Source organism: Sceloporus undulatus, chromosome 1 (assembly GCF_019175285.1).
Source record: "Sceloporus undulatus isolate JIND9_A2432 ecotype Alabama chromosome 1, SceUnd_v1.1, whole genome shotgun sequence".
Lineage (NCBI taxonomy): Eukaryota > Metazoa > Chordata > Lepidosauria > Squamata > Phrynosomatidae > Sceloporus > Sceloporus undulatus.
In genome coordinates this window covers 222,602,938-222,618,190 of record NC_056522.1, presented here as the reverse complement: position 1 = coordinate 222,618,190, position 15,253 = coordinate 222,602,938, and the positions used below count along the sequence as shown (strand labels likewise).

General features: G+C 39.1%; 1 protein-coding gene across 4 annotated transcripts in view; it reads left to right on the top strand.

Moving 5' to 3' along the window:
- LYPD6B (LY6/PLAUR domain containing 6B) overlaps positions 1 to 11,095 on the top strand; it is an 82,857-nt gene extending 71,762 nt beyond the window's left edge. For all 4 annotated transcript variants that reach the window (XM_042446061.1, XM_042446060.1, XM_042446058.1 and 1 more), the window contains 3 exons: positions 721 to 819; positions 4,237 to 4,367; positions 8,457 to 11,095. In XM_042446061.1, the coding sequence (XP_042301995.1) occupies positions 721 to 819; positions 4,237 to 4,367; positions 8,457 to 8,621 (395 nt within the window). In that variant the 3' untranslated portion in view covers positions 8,622 to 11,095. The remainder of the gene's footprint in view (positions 1 to 720; positions 820 to 4,236; positions 4,368 to 8,456) is intronic.
- The last annotated feature ends 4,158 nt before the right edge of the window (positions 11,096 to 15,253 follow it).

Genomic DNA, 15,253 nt, shown 5'->3' with positions numbered 1-15,253 from the left:
TTATAATCTTTGTGGTTTGCTGCTGTGAGACCATTTGGCCATATTAAATATCCTACACCCAGTCCTCCATATCCACAGATTCTTTATTCATGGATTCAAGCATCCATGGCTTGAAAATATTGAAAAATTATATAAATTCCCAAAAGCAATCCTTGATTTTGTCATTTTATATAAGGGACACCAATTTCCATTCCATTGTACCTAATGGCACTTGAACGTCTATGGATTTTGGGGGGAGGGGGTCCCCCAGCAGATACTAAGGGCCCACTGTACATTTTAAGTTCAAATGGATCTTGAATCCTCATTTAACCCAGCTTCCAGACACGTTAATCAAACCGAGACTATTACATACTTTTATTGCCTGTATTTAGTCATAACATAAAACATTAATCACAACATGTAACATATTCTATTTTTAAGATCTTTCTGTTGTTTTATTTTATTTTATTCTGTTTTGAACTTCCTGGTTAATGAATAATAATACACAATGAATAAGGTTGCAGTAGTAAATACTCTGACTAGGGAGTAAGTCCCATTGAACTCAGTAAGGCTTATCTTTGAATAAATGCACTTGTACTGTAAAAAGATTAATTTGAAATTTAACAACATTTATTGCTACTCATTTCCCTTTATTCTAGGGCCTACTGGGGAGAGAAGGGTATTTGGGATCAAGGTGGTGAACTATTTAATCAGTTTCTTCTTTTTCTTTTAATTTTAAAGCTACTCCATATCCAAGCAGCTTCAAGTGTTTCACATGTGACAATGTTGTAGATAATTACAACTGTAACAGATGGGCTGAAGATAAATGGTGTCCTCAGAGTAAGTGTGAGGTGAACAGTAAGATATTAAAAAGCATTTGCTTGGGCTTTTCCAACCAACTCCACATTACAGCATCAGATGGTTAAGTAGGATTGAACATTCAGACTGATGGCTTCAGGATACACAGCTGATTTCCTAAATTCCTTTCTAGGAACTCACTTGAACACAACAACAAGCACTTTAGTTCTACATAGAGTTTAGCTACTCGGAGGCAAAATGAAGGCATCGGCTCTCTAAATCATATGCCCCCCTCCCAGAATGAAAATGTCCATCAGTCTCCAAATTTCTAGTATTGCAGTGACTTAAAACTTCATTGGAACATTTAGCAATCCATTTTAGGTATTCAAGGGGGAGGGACATTTACCAAGGGAATACACACACAGGAAATCTAGCAGTTCTAAGTGTGAATGATTTTCACACAGTTTCTGCACAGTTTTAGAAATTTTAGAAATTTGGGGACTACAAGAGTATTTAACTGGAGGAACAGAATTTTTATTGGGGAGCAGTGCCCTCATCTGTACTCCTGCTTCTTCATGTTACAATGCTGGTTAGAACTGACCTTTATAGCTTACTCTGTGGCGTGCCCTTCCTATGTGTTAAGAATGCTGAAGGTGTTAGAATCATAAAATCATAGAATTGGAAGAGACCACAATGGCCATCCAGTCCACCCACCCACCCCCTTTGCAGGAACTCTCAATCAAAGCATCCCTGACAGATGTCCATCCAGCCGCTGTTTAAAAACCTTCAAAGAAGGAGACTCCGCCGTTCCCTGAGGGATCGTGTTCCACTGTTGAACAGCTCTTACTGTCAGGAAGTTCCTCTTAATGTTTAGTTGGAATCTCTTTTCCTGTAGTTTGCATCCATTGTTCCGGGTCTTATTCTCTGGAGCAGCAGAAAACAAGCTTGGGCCCAGGACAGAACCCTGTGGCATCCCACTAGTCACTATTCTCCATGATGAAGTGGAACCATTGCTGAGCACCCTTTGGGTTTGGCCAGTCAACCAATTACTAATCCACTTAACAACTGCATTGTCAGCCCACATTTTACTAGCTTGTTTGCAAAAATATCATGAGGGACCTTGTTAAAGGCTGTAGTGAAATTAAGATATGCTATGTCTACAGCATTCCCTTCATCTACCAAGGTGGTAATTTTATCAAAAAAAGAGATCAGATTAGTCTGGCATGACTTATTTCTCTGAAACCCATGTTGACTTTTTGTGATTATGGAATTGCCATCTAGATGTTCACAGACTCTCTGTTTAATTATCTGCTCCAGATTCTTTCCTGGTATAGATGTCAGACTAACTGGCCGATAATTGTTGGGATCTTCTTTTTTCCCCTTTTTGAAGATGGGGACAACATTTTTCCTCCTCCAGTCTGCTGGGACTTTTCCTGTTCTCCAGGAGTTCTCAAAGCTTATTGCCCATGGCTCTGAGATTATATTTGCCAGTTCTTTTAATACCCTTGGATGTAGTCCATCCAGTTCTGGAGATTTAAATTCATTTAGATTAACCAGATATTCCTTTACTACCTCTTTACTTATCCTGTGCTGCATTTCCCCTACTGTTTCTTCTGCTCCATTTTCCTCAGGTTGAGCACCCTTTTCCTTTTCTGAGAAGACTGAGGCAAAGAAGGTGTTGAGTAGTTCTGCCTTTTCTCTGCCCCCTGTTAGCATTTTGCCATCTTTTCCATACAATGGCCCTATCATTTTCTCCTTCTTCTTTTTGCTATGGACATACCCCCCCCCCCCCAAATCCATTTTTATTGTTCTAGCAAGCCTCATTCTACATGTTAGCTTTTCTGAGTTTATCCCTACACATGCTAGCTATTTGAATTCCTCTTTGGTGATTTCCCCATTTCTTCTACATGCCCCATTTAAAACTTAATTCAGTTGAAAGTTCTTTAGTCATCCATCCTGGCTTCTTGAGACATCTCCCATTTTTCCTCCTCATTGGAACAGTTAAAAATTGTGCCTTCAATATCTCCCTTCTGAGGAACACTCATCCATCCTGAACTCCCTTTGCTTTTAGTATTCCTTACCAGCGAGTCACCCCCCAGTATTTCCCTACGTTTACTGAAATCAGCTCTTCTAAAGTCTAGAATCTGTGTCTGACTATGCCTGGCTTCCCCTTTCCACTGTATAACAAACTCCAGGAGGACATGATCACTCCCACCTAAGGATCCCACCATTGGCACCCGATTTTCCAGGTCACATATGCTGGTTTAGAATCAGATCTAAAATAGCTGATTCTCTTGTTGCCTCTTCCATCTTTTAGACAATTAAACTGTCTTCCAGGCAAGTGGGGAATTTGCAAGACCTTAACATTTTGGCTGACTTTGATTTCCAGCAAATATCAGCATAGTTGAAGTCAACCATCACTACAACATCTCTCCTTTCTGAGTGTGTGGTCATTTGTTCTAGAAAGCCATCATCCAATTCCTCCATCTGACTTGGGGGTCTGTAGTAGGCTCCCACAATAACATCCCTGTTGTTTCCCTACCCTTTAATTTTTATCCAGATGCTCTCCACATGGCTTACAGGATTTAAGTCTTGGATGTCTTCACAGATCTAAACAACCCTGACATATAATGCTATTTCTCCTCCTTTCCTGTTTGTCCTATTTCTCTTTAAAAGGTTATACTCCTCTGTTACTACATTCCAATCATGAGACTCATGCTGCTTCTCAGTAGCTTCAGTTTATAGACTTGCTAAAGAGTTGGGGAGACTTTGATCCTCTAGGTGCTTGGGATTTCAGCTCCCCAAAGCTTCACCCAGCATGGCTGATGGCAAGAGTTCATGGGTGTTATAGTTTCCCACATTTTTATATGTTTCCCATATAAGTAGTTTATTAGCTACAAGTAACTCCAGAACTTACCTTTTGGACTGCAGTAACAGATAATGACCTTTTTCAAACTGATAGCTATATTGGTCTGTTTAAAGAAGAAGATGATGGGGTGAGGGAGGAATCTGGCAGCACAGTAATGACCTGTTGAGCAATCAGAGCAGAGTAAAGTAGGTAGTTCTTTATTGAAAAGTAATACTTAATACTTAAAGCTCTATTTGGGACAGCATACATTAATATACAGGTAGTCCTGTTTAAGGGATCACAGGGCCTGAAAATGTATGCCTTAATTTTAAAGAAGATGACAAGGAAGGAAGAAACATTTTAAATATTCCCAAAGAGGAAACCAAAGATTTTTCCATAACAAGAGAGGTGGGTGAGTCAGCCTGGGCCTGAGGTTAGTCAGGGGCAGAAAAATAATATATTCTGCATCAATAATTCTAGGTCAGGTACTCAGCCATGAATGGAAACTTGATTTCTGATCAGGAGATTGAGTGTGTGCTTTTGAATTACAATGCCTGAATCACTTATGGATGCAGTCCTGTTCTTGATTTGACTTTTCTTTAATTTCTTAGACACACAGTACTGTTTAACAGTCCATCACTTCACCAGCCATGGAAGAAGCACCTCCGTAACAAAAAAATGTGCTACCAGAGAAGAATGCCATTTTGTTGGCTGTCGTCACCGCAAGGAAACTAGTCGTATGGTAAGTGTTACCTTTGGATGTCAAGGAAAACAGTTTTGCAAGGATGTGTGTGTTTGTTTTACATCTTTGAACCCAGCCTGCAATATTGAATTTCTGTTCTTTTATTACTTCACCAGCAGCAGTCTCACCAGTTTCTATAAGCCAGAGTACAGCTCTAGGCTATGGGCTGTGGATTACCATCTAAAAAAGTAAATAAGAACTGTCTTCATTCTGGATATCAGATGTAGTATTGCTCAAGGATGTTCTGTTTGGGCCATAAACAAATGAGTCACTGAACAGATATTTAAACTGACACAATCTGCTCCAAGATGGCAGAGAAGGGGTTCTTACAGTTCCAACATAGCAAAAAAGCAAGGCTGTGTATATTCATGCAAGTGCAATGCTAATGTAAAATTTGGTTTTACATATTGGGACCTTCAGTCTTTCTTCCTTCCCTCTAATTCTTAGGCCTTTGAATATTTCCTTCCTCCCTCTCTCCTTCCCTCGAAATTTCTCTCTTAAGCTTTTGAACACAGATTTATAAATGTGTGGGCACTGCCTTAGAAAACCTTGGGAAGTTGGGTAGTGACAGAGAGTGTCCTTACTACAGTTTGTTGTGAATGTGGTTTCAATACCCTACTTAGGGGCCAGTGTGATGTAATGGTTTGAGTGTTGGATTATGACTCTGGAAACCAGGGTTTGAAAGCCATGGAATCCCATTGGGAGATCTTCAGCAAGTCACAGTCTCTCAGCCTCAGAGAAAGGAAAATTCAGACCCCCTTTTCTGAACAAATTTTGCCAAGAAAACCCTATGAGAGCATTGCTTTAAGGGTGCCATAAGTCTGAAATGACTTGAAGGCACACAACAGCAACCCTACTTACCCATTCTCGTTTCCTTGACACAACCCTTGTAAAGCGCTATGTAAAGCCTATGGCACTATATAAATAAATGTAATAATAATAATAATAATAACAACAACAACAACAACCCCAAGCAGAGTTCATTATGCAAAACAAGGAAATACTGTGGCCCCTTGGTACCCACTGTGGCTTGGTTCCAGGACCCCTCTGTGGATACCAAAATCCATGGATGGTCAAGTCGCATTACTGTATATACATTAGGATAGCAAAATAGTACCCCTTACATTAAAAAAGCAAAATTAAGGTTTGCTTTTTGGATTTTATTTTATTTTATTTTAATATTTTCTAACAGTGGATGATCGAATCTGTGGCTAAAGAATCCATGGATATGTACATTTTCTAAATTGCCTTGTATGGAAATATATATATATATATATATATATATGTTTTAAATGTATTATATTCACTATGTATTGAATACATATGTATCAACTATATTTAATATGTATTCAGTATATCTATATAGATATAGATATATTAAAAGGACAAAGTTTACACAGACCTTGAACTTTGTGCACTTGGAGATCCAGGCCCACTAATTTACATGTCTGATCAGGCTGCTAAGAGAATATTTGCATGTAGATTAATCAGCACTTAGAAACGTTGATGTTAAAACTATATTAATGTAATGTAAATCATATCATTAATGTAGAAACCCATTTCTTAACATTAATAGTCTGTGTGATTTTTAAAGCATCAATTTCTTATGTTAAGCACTTGGGATGTGTGACTTTTGAATTAAAAAGCAAAATTAAAATTACTAAAAATAGCCAGCTTCCTCCAAACTGCCCCAAGAGTAACTCTTAAAATAATATGATTTATTGATTGTTGAGTGACCACTCAAATGGTCAATATTAATACTGGAAATTGTTATTTGAAACTACAACTAATTGTGCATAGGAAATTACTTTTAATGAATTAATTCCAGGCTCTGGAATTAGCACCTTTTAACCCAGATGGACCCAGTATGTTATAGTTAAAATAATGTATTTTTTGACATGACATGACATGACACTGTATCTAAATTGCTGAGAAACCACCAGTTATTTTCACTACTTATAGTATTGGGAATCAGTGCAACCTGTTGCACAGATTGTTGTAGCTGATATAAGCATCAGCTCAAATCAGAGAACTCCCTTCTGTCTTTGTAATATCCTTCTTGCTTAACCTCAGTCCTATAATCACAAGAAAGGATAGAAAGAATATTCTCATTTATTTTCAGGCTGAAAAATGGGTTTTCTGTCACTTGAGCAATCCAGTTTGGAGGAGTAGTACAGTGGTAAGAGTTTTCTGTAGTTTTTACCTGCACTTGCACATCCCAGAATGTTTCAGGAGATTGTTCTGTGTAGAAGGCTTGTTGTGTATAAGAGAGATAAAACTGTGAGATTTTGTACAAAAATCACTTTTTCCAGACAGCCATGTGCGGCTTTTTGTGCAAGATTACTGTACAGTATTACACAAAAATTAGCAATCCTGCACAACAGAAAGCTTACACAGAAAATTTTTTTGGAAAAAACCCAGCAGTTTTGAAACCCCATCTGCTCAAAAGCTACATGGCTTTGTTGTACAAGATTGCTGTTTTCTGCACAAGATTTTTGTTCTGTAAGGCTTGTGGGGCCAGGATGGCTGGTTTTATTATTTTTTTTTTTACATAGAAAACAGCATTGTTGCACAAAAAAGCCACACATGACTATCTGGAAACAGTTTTTACGCAACATCTCATAGTTCTCATGCAAAAAGCCATGTGTGTATTTCTTCATAAAATAATTTCTGAAATGCTTCAGGATGTGAGAATACTGGGCAAAATTTGTGCAGAGATATTCATTTTTTCCACAGCAGACAAAACTGTAGAAATTATTCATCTTCATTTGCAGGAGCAAGATAATTAAATACTAACATCCTAATCACAACATTGGAATGATGAGTATTTTCTCTTAAGGTTTTGATGTATATAGGTAGTGGGGGGAAAGAGTAAATGCTACAGTGCTGATGCAGTCAGAAAAGACAATCTAGACAATGCTAGATTGTTCCATTCAGGTAGTTTCTATGTTACCATGGATGTTTTTCCCCTGACCCCTAATTTGTAGCAATCCTACCCCCTCCAGTAAAATAAAAATGTTGTTGCAGCCTGTTCTCTATAGGCAGGCAAAGTATTGTCAAGGACCTTAAGGTTTACTGTGCATTTTAGTTACGAGTTTCCTCACTGTAGCCCTGACCCATTTTTTTATTTCTACTCATTGTGGCTGAGGGATGGTGATGGATTGCCATGTTATCAGTCAGTTTCTGTTCCCTTTAAGAGAACAGGGAGAAGGGAGTGCTTGAATTACTAATTTCTTTCCAGGGCCGTAGAGAGTAGGGCATAGCTAAGTAAGTTAGTGCTCTATTACCCGCACTGTGGAACTGTTTTAATTCCACTTCTAGCTGAAATGGAAAAGTGGTACTTCAGCAGTGCCAAAAATCCCTACGGTAGATGTAGCTGATTACACCAAGATTCATTGATTAAAAACCTTTGACTGGTTTATTTTAAAACAAGTGTCTCCCAGTGAATTAAGCAGTAGATATTTAACACATTCTCAGTTATTTTTAATCGGTGCCTGGGAAAATTACTTTTCTGGACAATTATTTTCCAGACTCTCCTTTCATTTTGGGACGTGTAGCCCAAAATGTCTCCAAGTTCTATTTATAATGCAGGTACTTTTGAATAAGTGCATCATAGAAGAGGAGATTCCCCTTCTGTTACTTGTGACTTTTGGTTTCTGCATTCTAACATTTTCATTTTTTAAAAAACTTCAGAATGGTTGTTTCTAGAACGGTTATTTTCTTCATATATAAACCTGGCAGATATACAGTGGGACCTTGTTATCCACTGGGGTATGGTTCAAGAATCCCCCTTGGATAACAAAATCTGTGGATACTCAAGTCCCATTAAATATAATGGCAGAGCAAAATGGTGTCCCTTATATTAAATGGAAAATCAAGGTTTGCTATATCAAATTTATATTTTTTTTGAATATTTTCAAACCGTGGATGTTTGAATTCACAGATAAAAAAATCCATGGATAAGGAGGGCTGACTGTAACACACTACATGATGAATTAAAGCTTATAATTATTCTGCCAAGGTTTTATTTATCCCATTGGGTGGCAGACCTCCTTCCCAACAATAATACTGTCTTATAAAAACCAACAGGAATGCATCTCCTGCTGTGAAGGGATGATCTGCAATGTCGACATACCAACAAACCAGACCAATGCTGTGTTTGCAGTTGTACATACACGGAGGACATCAGGCAGCAGCAGGCAGGCCATGAATGCCCTGTTGCTAGTCTCAGTCACTGCCATTTTTATGTTATGACATGACTCTTCTTACCAGTTCGAAGTAATTTATCAGCTGGAGCTATATGAAGACTATCTCAGATGGCAATGAAGAAGAGAGAATCTTCCAATATCTATTGTGTGAAGAAAGAAAATGGACTATGGTGCTGGATCTTTGAAGACTACCCTGAATATAGTGGACGTGCTTGCAGATGAAGTTACAGACTCTTCTGAAGATCAAGTGGGATGGACAGTTTTGTCAATTTGACTAGTTAAATTAAATCTTCATTTGGGTAACAAAAGCATCTGGACTTTATCACACACACACACACACACATTTTTGCCATGAGTATGTTAATGAAGGAAAGTGCACACATGCTGGTTTGGGAGCACTCCCTACCACATATCATTCAATTAGCGTGATCTACTGTACCCTCCTCTGCCCTCATCCTCAACCCCGTCTCCCTATCCTATGTCCCCTTCCCAATGTGCCTTGTGTTTATGTGTATGTGTTTTTTTAAACATTGTTGTGGAGTTATGTGAATATAGTTTAAAAACAGAACAAACAAACAAACAAAAAAAAAACAAGTGGAAAAAAATCCACAAAAAGGAGATTCTAGAATAGTGAAGGGGAACAGGGAGAGGAGGAGACACTGACACCATTTGATCATGCAGTCCTGGAATTGCCATGGGAATAATTTGCCACATCTGAGGACTAGTGCTATACTAGCACTATTGGTTCTTATTGACAGGTTTTTCTATCAAAGGCTAATCTTGCTTCAAGGACAAGGTAGAGATGAGAAGGAGATGACATCATGTGATGGGTATGGCCAAAAAAGCTATTATCTGACTTGTACTGTATTGTGGTGTAAAAGTCACATGTGATAAAGTCGTCTATGCTATTGTAGCAAGGAATTGTTGGAAAATTGGGAAAGATTATTACACTTTTACTCACCTTTTATCCCACTAGATACCCGCACTACACTCTTATAGTGCTGCTATTCCATTCTGGCTGCCTCCTGTTGCATTCTGTGATTTACAGTTTAAGGAGGGGCATTTATAATTCTCAGCCAGAGAGCTCTTAGGCCTCACTGAACTACAAGCCTCAGAATGCAACAAGAGGCAGACAGAGCAGACAAAGTGGAATAACATCACTATGAGTGTAGTGAAGTAGTGTGGCCCAGTTTCCTTTGTTTTCTGATAGCACTGAATCTTTCAGTCAGAATTCTTCTTAATCTTTGTGTAAAAGCAAACATCAGTGTTCCCCTCTGTGTGATGCCTCTCCTTGATGGGCTTCCATGCAGTGCTGAAGCAACTCCTACTGTCTTCACTTGATCCTCCCAAATGATGGTGCTCCTTCTGTCACAGTGGCTACCACCACAGAAAAAGGTGTATGTGGGAGGCAGCAGGTGTTCCAGTGGGTTTGGCAATGACCTGGGACCATTGGCACGGGGTTGCTAACCATAACCTCCTCTGATGCAAGCCTTACTTGGTGTTAAGACTAAGCAGACTACACTTTCTTTTCAATACACCCAAAATAGGGTGGTGTGGGGTTAAATGTCCTGTGGATTGAGAATTTGAACTATACTCAGTCAGCACAGATGTGAATTGCATTGTATTTCTCTTCCTAAACCACTGCTAAATGATAAAGGAACATTATTAGGAGAATATGTAAATACAGTGGGCCCTTGATATTCTAGGGTTTGGTGCAGGACCACCTGTCGATACCAAAATCCATAGATGCTCAAATACCATTAAATAAATTCGTCATAGTAAAATGATCCATTATATAAAATGGCAAAATCAAGGCTTGCTTGTTGGAATTAATATATTTTTTGAATATTTTCAAGCCATAGATTGTTGAATCCATAGATAAAGAATCTATGGATATGGAGGGCCGACTGTACAAAGTCAGATAGGTAAAGGTAACCAGAATGCCTCTGTCTGCTCTAACTGTTTAAGATGATAAGTAAGAGCAAAATTTGTAAAATGTCCCTTGGCAGTTTTGCTTCAGTAACACATATTGACATATTTATGTCTGGATAATAAATACCCTGGTGTATCTCATGGGTTAAGCATGGGGGGACATCCATTAGCATCATGGGGTGAGATCTCCACCTTGGCTCAATTCCCCAAGAAATCACTGCCAATAGCATAAATCAGGGCCGGGGGTGGTGGTGGTGGGATATATTGTTACATTTGATGAATCCAGGGTTTTTTCCCCAGCCTAAAATGCCAAGCAAATATGTCCAATTTCTGCCCCTTTTTACACTGATGTATGTAAAAAAAATCATATTCATATCATGCTGTGGTTTGAGCTTCTACTTACACAAGCACATAGTAGTTTAAAGTAGTTTATGTGCTGTTTTCTTTCCTCATCTCTCCCATCTCTAGGGCAGTGACCTCTGGAGGTGGGTGGTAGCTATTCTCCAGAATAGGAATGGAAAGATTTTGACCCTGTTTTGGGTATCACCTCTATCAAGCCCTACCAACTGTGGCCAGTGAATAAGAGATTATGGGAGCTGGTCCAAAACATCTGAAAGACCAAAGGTTTCCTGTTCCTGAGAAGAGTATGAGAAAGTGATGAAACTCAACAATAGACCTTCTAATTCACATGTCCCAGGTTGATTGCCAGAATCTTCACTCAGGGCTGAAACCTCCAATGTTTCTGTGCCAGTCATTGTAGACAAGACTGAGCCTGATGGAACAGTGACCTAACTGTCAACTTAATATGTTCCTACATTTTGACAATTTAGATGCTGTGGCAAACTATGGTTACCACAAACCTTGGTTTGCTATTCTGTTTTAAACCATGATAAACTAGCAGATATAAACCAGATATAAAAGGTGTCTATTTTTTTGAGATCATAGATCAGCTTCTTTAACTTTACCAATTTAGATACCATGGCAAACTATGGTTAACACAAACCTTGATTTGCAATTCTTTTTAAAAACATGATACACTATTTTGAGATGATCTTCTTTTACCATGGTTTCCTGTCTTGTCCAAAGTGAACCAGCATGATAAGAGGTGTATTTTGTTGAAAGAAAAAGATGAGTGGACCCATGCTGAAAGTATGGGGAAGTTGAGGGAATTTCTATTCCTCTGCATGGCCTAGCAGGGAACAGTTACAGCAAAAGTGTATGAAGTGCAGGCAAGGAGTCATATTCAGTTCTAAGGCTGTTTTAGTGGATTGCCAAGACTTCCCTAGATTTCTTGGATTTTGTTCTGGCTCCAAAAAGGGTGACTTTCCATTTCTAGATGCCTCCAGCAACAGACACTCATCTTTGAAATAGATCACACCCATATGCATGCACACATGTCAGTGCTGTTCAACATAAAATATGTCTACTTTTCACATCCAGAAGTGGACTTCAGGCCTGTTCCAGTTTCTTTGGCAATCCACATAGTTCCAAAGAGTCCCTGGAGAGAAAAGTGCCCTTCCAGAGCAGTCTAGCCCTTAACCTTTGGAAACAGTACAGAGGTTCCAAGCACAAGAGAGAGGAAGAGCAAGCTGTTGTTGTTAAACACTACTGTGCTACCTTTTGTGTATGCTCAAAGTAACCACAGCATATTGAAAAAAGCAACTATGAACTTAAGGAACTGTTGCAAACCATAAGATTGATGGAAATGAGTTCAATGCACTTGAAATTTTGAACTGTATGCAAGGTATCTTATGCTATTCTTTTTTCAATTGTTTTGCAGTATATGTAAGAGTGAAGTATTAGCAACATTGTACAGGGGAAAGAAAGTGAGGCCAAGGAGATCAGTCTTCATCAATGCAAAATTGATTCCTGTTGTAAAGATTGCAAGCAACTCTTCACAGGGGTGTTTCCCTTTCTTTTGGAGGGAGCAGCTTTATTCAGCCACCTTGTGAATGTTGAAGGGTTTTTTGTTTTTTAAAAAGCTATCCAATATCTACACTTTCAGTGAGGTCTAGAAAATGTTAATTTTGGGAAACCTGGCCTCACGTAAACCTGGTTTAGTGACCTGCAGGCAGGTCAGTATGCATGCTAGCCCTCATTTTTTATTTTACTAAATGGGACCTACCTCACAGGGCTGTTGTGAGGATGAAAAAAATAAAACATCTAAGGCACAACCTAGTTGTTCTGGATGAATCCCTTTGTGGGTAGCAGGGGTAGCCTGTTGTCTGGGTGAGGGCTTACTGCAAAATAACAGCCTGAAGCACCTTTTTTTCACAAGCCACCAGTGGTGTATTTGTAGAGCATCACCTCATTGTGTGTATGCATATGCCAGACAGTATGCCCATACTGCTCTTCTCATGGGATCACCTTTTTAGGACACGGTGGGAAGCAATGGCCCTCCACATCTTGTTTAACTCTCAGTTTTGGGCATCCAAAACTAGAGATTATTGGAAGTGTAATCTAACAACAACTGAAGGACCACAAGTTCTTCTCCCCTGCTCCAGGGGGTGACAAAACATTTCAGACAGAAGGGATCATGTCTAGGTAAAACAGCTGCTTAGGCAATGTAATAAAAACTTTATTGTTATGTTTCTTCTGTGAAGAGCAACATCTGTGGTTAAAATTGCAGATCTCAGTTTAATTGTTGCTCTGTTGTTCTGCTTTGCTCATGGGTGTCTTAAAACTCCACTTTTGCATCAAGATTTTCCATGCTTGGCCTGTGCAGTCTTAGTTAACTGTAATTTGAATTACACAGAAGTCAGAAAATCAGTCTTTGCTAAATTTTATGATGCTGGGTTATAAGCCTGGGTTCTTCCATGAGCACTCTTGAATTACTTGGCGCTTTGTTTGCAATTAATTGTGTTGGTTCCTGATTCTACATAAATATTCCAAAGCTTAGCTGCAAATAGAAACAGACAAAACTTTAGCTTAAGTTTGTTTGTACTACAATTAAAGGTCACTGAACAACTGGGCATCTGTTGGAGGTGTCCTCAACCTTTTGGGGCCTGAATGCATATTTGGAATTATGAATCAGTGCCATAGGCACTACCCGAAAAACGCTAGTGCGCTGGAGCATGGGCCAGGTTACAGAGTTCTGGATTGTTGAAACAGAGACAGGACCTCAAAAGAGTGCAGATGTGGAAGATCTGAATCATATTTTGAAACATGAGTATAAAAAGCTTGGCCTGTACCAGGAAGCTCCTTCAGGAAAAATGGTATTGCTAAATAAACTGAAGTCTGCGGTGGAGTGTTATGTCTCAGTTGTATGGTATGTTTTTACAAAGTGTAGTGGTGTTTATAGATTAGAGGGACTGCAGAGAAAATGATGAAGCATTTAAAAAAAATAGAAAAGAATAGAAACTTGTCATGAGGAAGATTAACAGATTAGCAAAAGAGTTACATCTCACCTAAGTCATTCCACTGCACTGCGAAATGTATTGACTAATGCTATTGCTACCTTGGATCCCATGTAAGGTGAAATGTGGGATATAAATGAATTAAATGAATGGATGAATGAAATTAAAACACATAAAATAAAACCATAGAATTGGAAGAGACCACAAGGGTCATCCACTCCAAACCCCCTACCATGCATCAGACCAGTGACTTAAAAACACCAGCCCTTTCAACAATCCAATGTATGTCATACTGTATTGTCACCTGGAAACTTGCCGTAACTGCCATTACATGGAGATGGCCACTGGGAAGCTCATTGGGTGGCCACATTATCTCTAATTCCCTTTTTTAACAGAGGAATTTCATTTACTCATATAGATAAGAGACCTTTCTCAACAAAGGTAAGTTTTACAAAACAACGTTTGAAAAGTAATGACTTGAATTTATTATCAGCTTAAATCCTAAGACGTTGTTCCCCCCAAAACCTACTTTTTCAGCCTGACAGCATCCCACCTAAAAGGTTTCTTAGGTACTGAGATCATGACACTGGAAAATGGTGTCTCTTGACAAAGTAAAATATGACTTAAGCTTGGGGTGCGGCGGGGGAGCTTGAGCAAGGAAAATCAATCAGGATCTAGAGAAACATTTTTAGGTACAGTTAGTTCCACTATGTCATTCATGTCAGTCCCTTGCAGCAAAAACAACTGTGTGTGACACCCACTTTCAGGAGCAGCACATAAGCGTCTATGAACTTTGCTTGGCTTGTGTCACAGTTAATTTGCTAGACCAGTCTTGAAGGTGCCTCAAGACACTTGGTTACTTTTGCATGTGCTATTTCCCTTTGTATTTTGGGATTCCACAAACTTTATGGCAAAGAGAAGCACCTTTATGATGCTCTGGTCTTTGACCTTCTGTGTCATGGGCCCAGAGGGCAGCATAAAACTGAAGAGCATCTCTGTGCCTCAGATACGTGGCTTCTAAAGAGGACTCACAGGGTTCATGGCCTCTTCATTATGCTTCCCTGGCACCTCTGAAAGGATTAGGTTTTTGAAAGATACATGGCCTAAATTTTCCATGCACTCAGTGGTGCCAACCTTTCTCCTCATCACCTCATGTTTTGCTGAGCAGCATTACTGAAACCCTTAATGAAATTAAAAAGAGAAAGATTTGGGTTATACTTTGAGGATAGACTTGTTCTTCTGTGCCTTCAAGTCCTTTCTGACTTAAACTGAGCCTAAATCAATCAATCAACCGGGGTTTTCTTGGCAAGATATTCAGAGGTTTGATATTGCCATCCTCTTAGGTTATGAGAGTATGACTTGGCCAAGGTCATTTAGTGGGTTTCCATGG